At 43.0% G+C, this 12,042-nt stretch overlaps 2 protein-coding genes across 2 annotated transcripts; one reads left to right on the top strand and one right to left on the bottom strand.

The window, feature by feature from the left end:
• The first annotated feature begins 1,346 nt into the window (after positions 1-1,346).
• Positions 1,347-3,540, top strand: otol1a (otolin 1a). The gene is made up of 5 exons (XM_061083860.1): positions 1,347-1,407; positions 1,520-1,977; positions 2,051-2,140; positions 2,262-2,333; positions 2,494-3,540. The coding sequence occupies exons 2-5, from the start codon at positions 1,542-1,544 to the stop codon at positions 3,387-3,389; spliced, it is 1,494 nt and encodes a 497-aa protein (XP_060939843.1). The 5' UTR covers positions 1,347-1,407; positions 1,520-1,541; the 3' UTR covers positions 3,390-3,540.
• A 2,939-nt stretch (positions 3,541-6,479) lies between these two features.
• Positions 6,480-11,833, bottom strand: tal1 (T-cell acute lymphocytic leukemia 1). The gene is made up of 4 exons (XM_061083861.1): positions 11,688-11,833; positions 9,842-10,378; positions 9,440-9,528; positions 6,480-8,461 (listed from the first exon to the last, which is right to left on the bottom strand). Exons 1-4 carry the CDS (start codon positions 11,819-11,821, stop codon positions 7,938-7,940), a joined length of 1,284 nt encoding a protein of 427 aa, XP_060939844.1. The 5' UTR covers positions 11,822-11,833; the 3' UTR covers positions 6,480-7,937.
• Between the last annotated feature and the right edge of the window lie 209 nt (positions 11,834-12,042).

The following is a 12,042-nucleotide window of genomic DNA, read 5'->3' on the forward strand; positions in this document are numbered from 1 at the left end:
GTATTATTACCATCACACAAAATAGCACAATAAAATACAGTACAATACAAAATACACACATATGATAGAAATATTACACATACAACAAACTTTCGATACAAAAATGCTGAATTGTAACAAATTATTAATTACCGAAAATAAGTGCTGCAGAGGCTGAGCCACTGTTGAGGGCTGGCTTAGAAAGATCTTTCCACTGAGCAAAGCCTTTCCCCTAGTGGTTGTTTGAAGTAATGTAACTCTGGTCCGCCCATCTTCTTCAGTCAGCAAGTTTGGGGGTAGATACGTTTTATTATACAAGTAAAAATCTGTTAGAGGTGTATCTGAAAAGAGTGACAACAGAACAAATGGAATATTTAAAGGATCACAACAGGACAATTCATATACATATGCATACAAATATATATAAATGTATATACTTGAATATATATTGTATAGAGAGAGAGAGAGAGAGAGAGAGAGAGAGAGAAAGAGAGAGAGAGAAATGATGGAAAAAGGATGCATTGCGTTGCATTGCGTTAGTAACACTGTTATGTAACGTTTTATGGTACGTTAAATGATGTTATAAGTAATAATTTGATGCAACATCATGTTGCGTTACGTAACATAATGTTGCAATGCTTATGTTACACTGTTCTGTTCTGTTAAATGACGTATTGTTCATTAATGTTACATGAAGTTAAATCTTGTTAGGTTTTATATGTGTCTGTGGGAAATAAATCAGAGTAAATGTCAGAGGTTGAAACTACATCCAACACTCATTGTGAGACATGAGGTTCTGTTCAGTGCGGCTGGGTTTCAATGATCTTTACTGGTTATTTGGATTTCTTAGATCAAGGGAAGTGAATGTTTGGATCAATGTTACCACGCCGCCTGTTGGGACATTGATCCTTTTCCCACTGGGTGTAGGGTGATCCATTTTCTGCTTTTGAGGTCCTGCCAAATAGTGTGATCACTATGAGATGCAGCCCTCGGTAACTCCATGATTCATTACCAATAATGTCTGAGCTTGTGCGTGTGTATTCAGCATGTCTGTGCACGCATGTTCTGTGGTTATGTGTCTTTGTTCGTAACTTTATGTTGTGTACTGTTTGTGTACAAAGCAAGCATGTGTGTGAGCAGCACCTCAGCGGCGTGTACACTCTTGGGCTCTGGAATAATATCCCATATCACAAAGAATAATGTCTTGCCTTGTGCACAACCTGCTTTATTTCACATCCCTCAGGAGTCATGTAATCTGTTCTTGCCAGCCCAGCTACCTCCTAATATCCCCTGTTGTTTTCTGTCCCTTGTTCTGTCATTGGCTTGATAGTGCAGCACTTGTTGTACTCAGGGCAATATAAGGAAGGAGGTGAGCTGCATACATCAGTAGTTGAGGAGGATGGAGTGAAAACCCAACACCATCAGCAGGTAAGAGGCACTTGTTGTTTCCTAATACATTATAATCTGCAGTAGAAACAGCCGTTTGCACATTGCTGCACCTGTTTTGTGTGTTGTCTTCTAACTTCCTCTTTTTCCACAGCACACTGTCCGAAGCTCTCACTATGTTCTCCACTCGCCTCATCTTCCTCACGGCTCTCCTCATGGTCCTGATGGCGGAGCCAGCCTCCAGTGCCAGGACCACACGCAAACCTCCAAGCAGCAAGAAGCCCCCACGAGCCGGGAGCAGTGGTGGAGGTGGGGGTGGAGGTTCTGGACGAACCACCACCTCTAGCAGCCAGAACACGGAGGAGACCACTGAGTCTATGATGGACACTTACTCCCTGTCCCCATCAGACAGCACCACCTACTCTAATGAAGCTTACTCCACCGAGTTCGCCACAGACGGCATAGCTCCTCTGATTGCCGACGGAAACTTCACCCTCGACTACAATGAATGCTTCTTCAACTTCTGTGTGTGCTGTCCACCAGAAAAAGGCCCCGTAGGGCCCATCGGAGAGAGAGGGCCACCAGGACCGACAGGAGAAATGGGCCCTCCAGGTAAGAGAGCTCATGAAAATCAATTTTTAGATGTCAGAAATTGTCCTTTTTTCCTCATCTTCTCTTTTTCCAGGGTTGGCAGGCGTGATCGGAGAAACAGGGCCAAGAGGGGCACCGGGACTGGCAGGACTACTCGGAGCCAACGGACTCAATGGCGATTTAGGTACTCTAAGGCTGAACAGAGAGATAGAGAGTTCTTGAATAAGTGTCTCTGCTTGTCTTTCAATATTTCCAGTATTCTGGTTATGTCGCTTTCTACTCTTTAATTATCAAAACTAACACAGGTGAAAAAGGTGATCAAGGACCTGCAGGAGTTTCTGGTATCCCCGGGATCCCAGGAAGAGCAGGAGAAAAAGGTAAATAGAATTCAGTGAGAACTTCAGTAGAAATTGTTCAGTTATTACCAAATCTGTTTTAATCATATGAATAGATACATTTTGCATATGTACATGAATATATAAATGTTTTTTCTCATTAAAACATGTTTCCTAAAACTAACATAACTTCTCTACATAGGTGATTTTGGCCCAAGAGGAGAGAAAGGTGAACGTGGCTTAAGTGGTCTGAAAGGGGACCCGGGAGAAAGAGGAGAGCCTGGCCTGAATGGGACTAAGGGCAGCACCGGCCGAGAGGGGCCCATGGGTCTCCTGGGGATCTCTGGGACAAAGGGTCAGAAAGGTGAACAAGGACTTTCAGGCGCAGGTTTACCGGGTGTGAGAGGAGAGAAAGGTGATGTGGGTGAACTTGGGCCTCTTGGTCTAAGAGGTGAGAAAGGCCCCCCAGGAGTGAATGGAACTAATGGTGAAAAGGGAGAGAGAGGGGAGCTAGGGCCTCCAGGAGGGAAGGGAGAAGTTGGGGCGAGAGGGCCCCCAGGACCTCCAGGCGGGAGGGGTATGGGAGGGCTGAGGGGGGAACGCGGGCTAAAAGGCGGACGTGGGCCTCGGGGCGTTAAAGGGCAACAAGGTGAGAGTGTGGAGCAGATTCGCTCGGCCTTCAGCGTGGGTCTGTTCCCCAGCAGGTCCTTCCCCCCGCCCGGTCTACCTGTGAAGTTCGATAAGGTGTTCTACAATGGGGAGGGGCACTGGGACCCGGCACTCAGCAAGTTCAACATCACCTACCCAGGGGTCTACTTATTCAGTTACTACATCACTGTGAGAAACCGGCCCCTCCGTGCTGCCCTGGTGGTCAATGGGGTTCGGAAGCTGCGCACTCGGGACTCTCTCTACGGCCAAGACATCGACCAGGCGTCCAACATGGCACTGCTGGAGCTGGGCGAAGGCGACCAGGTGTGGCTGGAGACGCTCAGGGACTGGAACGGGATTTACTCCAGCACCGAGGACGACAGCACATTCTCCGGCTTCTTGCTTTACCCAGATTCAAAGACCAAACCTAGCGCTGTAGAAAACCTGTGACGGAAACCTTTGACCTTTCATGAGCTCTGACTTCTCGTAGCCTCTGCACAGCCTTAAGCCTCCTGCACTGCTCTGTCAAACTAATATGATTCTGCTGATTCTGCTGCTTCAGTATCTGCTGCTGTCGAGCTAATCAAACCAAACGCTCCGCTTGCCCTGCTGTATACGTTATACTTCTGTATGCAACACTTAACAATGCATTAAAAATCACTTTGCTTGAAATGAATGACCCTTGAGTTATTTACTGAGAAACAGAACTAGAAGCTAATTTAAAAGCTATTAGTCATGAGAATAGACAGATAAGCTGAGTGTCAGTGAAGCCAATACAAATGTGGAAATAAATTAAGTTGTGTGATGTATAATTGCACTTGTTTCCCCACTAGAGGGAGTAAGATGCCCAAGTTCTGCAAAAGAAGCAGCCAGCATTATAGATATAAGTGCAGTTTCAGACTGAATGTTGCATTAGAAATGTTGCATTAGAAATGTTGCAACCAACGAATAGGAAGTTGAATAAATGAGATAATCTGATTGAGAACAATTTCATCAAATCAAAAGAAAGACTCAACATGTTCTGGTACACTTACTGCCTGCTGCTTTCATTCCACACAACAGGGCGGTAAAGCTAATTCTTATGGACACTTCTTACTCCCACATCTTATTCCCCACATCTCAGTTGCTGATGAAACATCTGATTTCGGTTCAGTGCCTTTAAATGTTCTGTTAGTCAACTAGGTTAAGAAGCAGCGTCAGAAAGCAGGAGTGAAATCCTTGTTATATTTTTCTAATTTACAGAATTTATATTTAGAGCACCTTTCATAAGCAATTAATATAAATTGTTGAGCATAACTCTTCATACTCTTCAATCATTTTAGTTTTTGATTATGCTATATCACCTGGATAAAAGATTCACTTTTTTATAACATTATAACACATATTGTTAGATGTTGAGCATTGCCCTTTACCTAATTGTTAATACATCAGTTATATATCTATAACTTTATCTCTTTATTACTGCGGGCATATCTTTACCCTCTCAAATTTGGAATAAAATTTCATTAAATTATTTTATAAATTAATATATTTCCAAATCACATATTGATTTGAAATGACAAGAAATGCAAATTTCCTACAAATGTATCAACTATACTAAAGAATAATAATGTGTGCATGTCTCAAATTTTATACATTTAGATTTTACTTGGCATCTACATAATATGTATATATCCTCTGCTGTTCTGAGGGAAACACAGTGTTTAGAGTGGGCAGCCGGTTTTAGAACAAAAATTATAACATAACACGCTGTGACACAATAAACTTTAGAGTATGATATCTCTGATAATGTCCAATGTAACATTATAAAAGCCTTAATTTTTCTTTATTTGTCACTTAAAAAAAAAAAAAACATCTTCATTATCCTAATTTTTCTACTAAAAAGTGTAAGTTAATATAATATGTGAGTCACAAGTGTCATTTTTGTCCCCAAAGGAGATTAAATTTGATTCCATCATTTTGTAATGATGGAAAGTCCGGAAAGCTACAAATGTGTCTCAATGCAACTCTGAATGATGAGAAAGGACATTCAATATATACATTTTATGAAGAATACTGTCATAGAACAGTGAAACCTGTAAAAGAGGGAAGCCTAGAAATTCATCTCCATCTACTGGGGAAGCACACAAATTTACCTCACATTTCCACCTTAATTATGTTGCTGTTGGTGGCAGTGGTAGTGGTGTGTGTATGTGTGTATGTGTGTATGTGTGTATGTGTGTATGTGTGTATGTGTGTGTGTGTTAAAATGTTGTTTTGCTTGTTTGTTTATAGGCCTATCTGTGGATATGTGTGTATGTGCACATTTATGTATTTTCTACTACTCTGTGAAAATATAAATAACTACCTTGGCGGTGTGTGCAGTGTAATCTGCTCCCAGCAGGCTGGATTCCCACTGTGAGAAAGACAGTATATTGTTCCTGCAGCACCACAGATAACAACTCATTAGCATACTGAATCATTTGGCTGCAAGAGCCACTCTGCCACCCATCTGCACTGAGCTGATAAACACACACACACACACGCCAGCTCACAGACACACACACACGCCAGCTCACACACACACACACACAGACAGACACACACACACACATTCAGATCTATGCAGAGCACACACATACACTCACCAACATGTACACATACACACACGAGCACAGGCCTCCTCTCATTCCCTCCCTCTCAGTCCCTCATATACACTCCCTGTATCCCTCTCTTTTTTTTGTCTTTTTGAGAGTCGGGAACACTGAAGCAGGTAAATGTTTGGCAGGCATTAACCTGGAGAGGCCCTCAGAGGAGTCCCAGCACAGCCAGAGCCGAGCACAGGAGAGGTCTCCAAACACCTGGATGTCTCTGATGCTCCCTGGAAGCGCTTCTCGTTTTTTTTTTTAGCAACATGCAAAAAGCTGATGCAGTCGAGGTTCTGGTGGAGAAGTCTGCTGTGTAAAAGTAAAGGAAGTAGACTTGAGAAAAAATGTGGCGCTAATTTCTTATTAATGATCCCTATAGGGCCCAAACATAACTTTTGGATTGCGTAAGTGAATCGCTTGCCGGGGCGGCAGGAGTCTCGATCGGTATGGCGGTTCCACAGTGTGTGTACAGACACAACAGTGTGCGGGCTGTCAAAACCACTTTCACAATGGCAGGATATCCTGCAGGTCACAGAGCCACGGTAACCTCCAAGGGAAGTTGTCACTTGTTGGTAGGAAGTGAGGATTCCAGCGTCTCGTGGGGGGAGTTTCATAAGTAGACATGTGGTTTTCACTATACACTGTACAGATAAGGTGGGAAACAGCTGTGTGGTGTGTGCCATTATCTCCCTCTAAGGGTTGCGCTAATTAGGTTCTTAGAATTATGAAAAAGTGAATATAATGAAGAAATGTTCTCAATGATGCAATATGGGACAAAAGCGTTTCTATTGAGAGAAATTACCTTAGCCGGTCTTAATTGAACCACATCAAACTGATCTCTATTAATTTAACATGAACTCAAATTAACTGAACCGAGTCAAGAAGAGCCACAACTCGCTTGAGTGAGATCAAATACAAGGCTTTTCCTCTTTGTTTTATTCAAGGGTTTTTTGTATAAAATTCATCAATTTAACATTGGATATATTTATTGATACAGCTATCTTACAACAAATATGTCATTAACAAACGTACAATGTCCCTTTACTGCAATTCATAAAATACCATAGTTACCAAAGGTACCAATAGAGGCTACTATTAAGTCCTGCTGAAAAAAGCAGAATAACAAGCAACGCACTTTATTGTCTTTGTCAGAAAACTGCTGGTGTCGTGTGCGTGTATGTGTGTGCGTGTGTGTGTGTGTTTGTGTGCTAGCATGTGAGTGTGTGTGTATGTGCGCGTGCCTCTGCCTGTATGCGTATTTGTGAAATGCGGCAATGAAGGGATTTGTCTGTGTACCTTACTAAACTACAACTGCATTACAGTTTAAAGAGAAACAAAAACAAACACTGAAAGAGACATTCATATCAAAAGGACTGCATGGGTCATCTTGTGATTTCATTCGACCCATAGTTTGTACACTTTAAGAAACACACTGCATGTCTTGTACCTCCACAGCAATTTCAAATAGATAGAACGAATCGTTCCAGGCAGCGAAATAGTTTACCTGTCTGTTGCTGTATTTGGTGTACATTTTTTGTCACCACCTTAAAGTGTTAAAATAATTAAAATGGTACCACATTTGATGTACTAGGTTCAGTTGCTTGTTTTTACATTTCCGACACTTCCTCTCATTTATCCTCATTTCGACCGTCTCATAAAAAGACTGTTTTGCTAGTAAACCCATTGACAAACACGCTACGGTACATCTTCAATCACATGACTTGAACTCGAGTCACTGTTATTACATTGTGCCGTGGAAATATAATGTTATTTACAACACATGGGCAACTTCATGGATAGTCCGGTCCATTCGGTTACGGCCTCCAACCGAGGCATACTCACTTTTGTGTCTTTGCTCTAACACAGTAAATTTGTTGGGCGTGAATCTGGGCTTAGTCAGTTACACTTGAGATCCATTTATTCTGCAGCAATCTGTAAGCATGTAAGCTCTATTCTAGCCGCGCCATAATGTGATCAGTATCATATTACACATCAAAAGTCTTTGTTTGTTTTTGTTTTTTTGTGCTCATTCTTTTTTTCTTTGTGTGTGTTTTTTTTTTTTTTTTTTTTTTGGAGAATCCAGTCTTTGGACTTTCATAACGTAGAAAGTCATAAGCCACAGTCCAGTTAAAGACATGAGACATGCAGAATTTACAAGTCTTTAGTTGGATCCAATTCAATCGCAATCGAACCAAGCTGATCATCAGAGCTACCTCAGGTTTACTTTGCCCAGAGTCCATTTCGGACGCCACGCTCCATTCTCCTTCCTACACTGACAACTCAAAGCTAACAGGTCCTGAGCATATCCATGTCTTATTTTAGATTCTCTTCCAGTCTCAGGTGTTGTGTCCGTGGTGTGTTGGCGTCGGCATCATCGGCGGCTGGAGCCATCCAACGGTCGTCCATTGCGCCTCAGATCCCTGGTAGCTAGATGCAGCGCAGTCCCACGAGAAGCTGTTAGAGTCCGTGGAGCTGGAGGTGAGTCCTGGTCCTCCATAAAGCTTTCAGGGCTGCCCTCGGCATCGCCATCAGGCAGGCTCCCACAGCTCGAACCTGGCGACATTGTCTCCTGGAGGTCGTCCCTGGCCAGGCCTACCACTGTGTCCTGATGTGGGCCAACCTGAGGACCCCCATCGTGGGCCCCAACCAGCAGGCCTGTTTCCCCATCAGTCGTGCTGCCAACATTCCTCCCTCCGTCCTGGTCCTCGAGGAGGTCGGAGAGGAAGCTGATGTACTTCATGGCAAGCCGAAGGATCTCGTTCTTGCTCAACTTCTTGTCTGGAGGGTGAGTGGGGATGAGTTTGCGAAGCTCGGCAAACGCCCCGTTCACGTTCTGCTGCCGCCAGCGTTCGCGGCTGTTGGTAAAGATGCGGCGAACAATCTTTGGCTGGCCAGCTAGTGGAGGAAAAGGGAGGGAAAGAGACTAGTTAGGGGGTTTGGAAAAGAAGCATCAGTGTAAGATATGACACTTACAGCATGAAAGGCTGGGCTCACACAGATCATAAACTCGGAAAAAGAATAAGGCAATTTATAAAAGATACAAATAAAAATGTAAGAAGTAGCAGTGGGAGATGCACATAGGTTGTTGAAGTTTAATAATCCCAGAATTAAACTAAAAAAAGATGTTGAAAAATTGTCCTCTGTTTAACCATTGACTTTTAGATGAAGGCACAGAATCTATTGGGCCTTGCATAGAAAAAATATCTGTACCATAAATACATTTGTGTGCCAAGTAATGTTTGATGAAGCATGTCATAGCAGGAAAGGGTGTCGGGGAGACTGTGTGCACCCTCTTTCATATTCTATTTACTTTTTATTTATTGAGGTATGATTCTTTTTTTTTTTCTTAAAAAAACAACCTACTGCAGGTAGTTACATCCTTCCACCCCCGCCAATGGTGTCTTCCAGGCTATTGTCGCCCTTGGAACACACCCAGTCTATCTTAATCCTTCAGCCCACTCTGCAGTAAAACCTTGGCATGGAGGCAGCAGCACCCCCATCCTCCACCTCTGCATGTGGCAGTGAGTGGGCAGCGGTGGAAAAGGATGTTTCGAATGAAATAAACCCCCAATCTGGCTGAATAGGTTTCACTTTCATGCCAAGCAGGTATAGCATTATTTGACATTCATGTTATCCGCATCTATTCATACCATGAGTTATGATGCATGTATTGTTCTTGGGTTAGACACTTAAGCTGAGTGTCCTTTTTGCAGCACATCTTCTGCAACACTCAGATTAGGTACAGTATATGTCCATGTCAGTGGACAAATGACAGTGTAGATGAGGAGTGGACATTAAGAGGACAAATAAGCAGAAGGAGGACACAGCAGATGTGCGTCTTACCATACTTATAAAGATCTAAAATGCACCTACCCTCGTCGAGTTCAACCTCATAAGGCGCCGGGCGGCGCTTTACCCTGTTGCTGGGGTACATGCTGTACTGATCCGACTCCCCTCCGAGACTACAGCCACAGAAAGCAGAAAAAAGGTGCACAAGTGTATGAGAAAAACATGAAATCGAGCATTTATCATTTCATTTGTTACATATACTCAGAACACACCCCACACTCCTTACATCAGGAGCACACACACAGGCCAATTCTCAATGTTACACATCCACATACACGTTTGTTTACAACATAATGCAAACCCAAACATCATCTATTCACTGGAGCCTGCTTCAAAGTTTCTATGGTGACCATCAATGACCAAATGAAACGTGCAATCATGAAACTCTCAGACTTTTCTTTTTTTCCTCTGTGCCTCCACCTTTACCTGTTGATGGCGGCGAGAGGCTGCGCCAGGTTGTAGAGCATGGCCCGAGCCGGGACAGGAAACGCGTTTGGACTCAGTTGGACCATTCGAGCGTCGTCTCGGTGCGGCAGCGGGAGCGGCAGCGGTGGAGGTCTGCGAAGTTCCGTGATCGGCACCAAATGGCTCTCAGTCCTCTGCTGCACCGCTTTTATAGCGTCCCTCCTGGAGAGCTCGATCACCGGCACTTCCCTTTTCAGGTCAAGGGCGTTGTGAGAGGCAGTTTCCTTGGCAACGCCATTGATGATGAAGCTGATGCTGGTCCCGTTGCGCGAGTTCTGCAGAGGAACGTCATCCGTCTCCTCTGCCCCCTTCAAGCCTCCTCCCCTCGACTCCCCCGCCTCCCCTCTCCTCGGCTCCTCGTCCTCCTTGCATCCGTTCTGTCTGGAGATAATGGACGAGTCCTTACGTTTTCCAGGACCGGACTCTGCGTCGGGACTTCCAGGACACAGCTCCGGCTGCCGTTTTTCCATCATTTTCACTCGATCAAGTCCTGAACTCCTGAGTGAGATTTTCATCGATTAATTCACATCCCAAGACATTATTTGTGACGGTGTAAATATACCACAAAATCACGCATATGCTATCCATTTTAGACTAAATTAGATCATATATTAGAATATATAATTATAACTGCAGCCAATTTTAGGAGTAAATATTTATAATATAAATTATCATGATTGGCATTATAATTTTTTCAATCAAAGGCAGACTTTATACTTCCAAAATGAGCAGTGTATAAAATACAGTTCACTGAATATTATTTACAATCTTTTTTTTATTATTCTTGCCTTTTGTTGGATAAATCTAAAACATGTAAACCTGCAATATAGAAATTGTTCCACTATTGATACCACATATATGCCATGATAGCTTAATTAAATAAAAGTCAAATTATTGTGTTTGGTGTTGAAGGTTTGAGAACTTTTGTAAAAGTTAAACTTGCTAGGTTAGAACAACTTACTATATAATTATAAATTTGCCCCAGTTGCACATTTTTTATAATAAATACAAAGGTATATATATATACAGATATAAAACTTGTCCTTCATAGTTTTATCTTGTCGGTTATGCTTGGCTTTTTTTTTCTATGAATCTCTTATCTTCACTTGGCCTTCACACCAGTTCATAGTGACAGTTTATACCGTTAACCAACATTTGAGCTTTACATGAATTTGCCCCCTTATGATTTTACAAAGAGAATGTCAGCTGTGTTTTCATTTGGAGGTGAAACTCGTCGTTATGTAGAGAGGTTATGGCTGGAGCTTGCTAGTAGGCAATCCTAAATAAATAAATAAAATCCCTTCCTTTTTCCTGCCTGCAGTGAATCCACATGTAGCTTGAGAAAAAAACAGCACTCGGATCTGGTCCTTTTAATACAGTTATTAGCGATGGTCGTGTCATTTTTCTTTAATCGTGGTGAAGGCCATGGAGCTGTTGTTTTTAAGCTGAACATCAAAGCCAGGGCAAACTGAATGTGGGCTACATCGGCGAAGGGTTTCCATTGGTTATTAATTCGATTAAAAAATCCTCACAAGACGACTCCTTTATACACCGACAGCAGAACGAAATTCTGAAAAACGCACTTTTATTTCTGGGAATTCTCCATAGGCCTCGCATCCGTTATTACATCCCGTACAGTTTCAACCACCCGCGATCGGACAATGGCAGAAAAATATAGGCTAAACGCTCCGAACGTGACACCAATAAAATGGAAACGATCGCAATCCCATTACAGCCCTTTGGAACAACGAATGCTCCGCTTTACATAAAGAGATGTTTTCTTATTATTTTATTTTTCAGCACTTACCGTTCCAGCCGTGTTGTTGATGTTACTGTGTGAGTGGAGCCATTTTGTGAGTGGGTCATCCATGTCTGAGGTTTTCCTTTTTTTTTCTGCTGCCAGTTATGGAGCAGTGTGTGTGTGAGAGTGTGTGTGTGCATGTATGTGTGTGTGTGTGTGTGTAGCTGAGTTATTTCTCGCCGCATCCACTGCGCTCCCTCAGTATGGGGAGCGGAACACAGGCCGCAATGTGGCCGAGTGAGATAAGCGCACGGCAGCGGCCTCTTCATTCCCGATAAGCCCCTAAACCCATTATTTATGAAATGATTCATTATTATTTGGCTGTCGTGGGCTATACAGGCTTGTGGAGGGCAAAGCATTA

The sequence above is a fragment of the Limanda limanda genome, chromosome 13 (genome assembly GCF_963576545.1).
Source record: "Limanda limanda chromosome 13, fLimLim1.1, whole genome shotgun sequence".
NCBI lineage: Eukaryota > Metazoa > Chordata > Actinopteri > Pleuronectiformes > Pleuronectidae > Limanda > Limanda limanda.

Bases quoted from the DNA above. Each gene is read 5' to 3' on its own strand.
- otol1a (XM_061083860.1), top strand. From the start codon at position 1,542: ATGTTCTCCACTCGCCTCATCTTCCTCACGGCTCTCCTCATGGTCCTG. The intron at 2,141-2,261 runs GTACTCTAAGGC...AAACTAACACAG, and splicing joins CGGACTCAATGGCGATTTAG to GTGAAAAAGGTGATCAAGGA. The intron at 2,334-2,493 runs GTAAATAGAATT...TTCTCTACATAG, and splicing joins AGGAAGAGCAGGAGAAAAAG to GTGATTTTGGCCCAAGAGGA.
- tal1 (XM_061083861.1), bottom strand. From the start codon at position 11,821: ATGCACACACACACTCTCACACACACACTGCTCCATAACTGGCAGCAG. The intron at 10,379-11,687 runs GTAAGTGCTGAA...AATCTCACTCAG, and splicing joins TCAACAACACGGCTGGAACG to GAGTTCAGGACTTGATCGAG. The intron at 8,462-9,439 runs GTAGGTGCATTT...TTCCTCCACTAG, and splicing joins TGAGGTTGAACTCGACGAGG to CTGGCCAGCCAAAGATTGTT.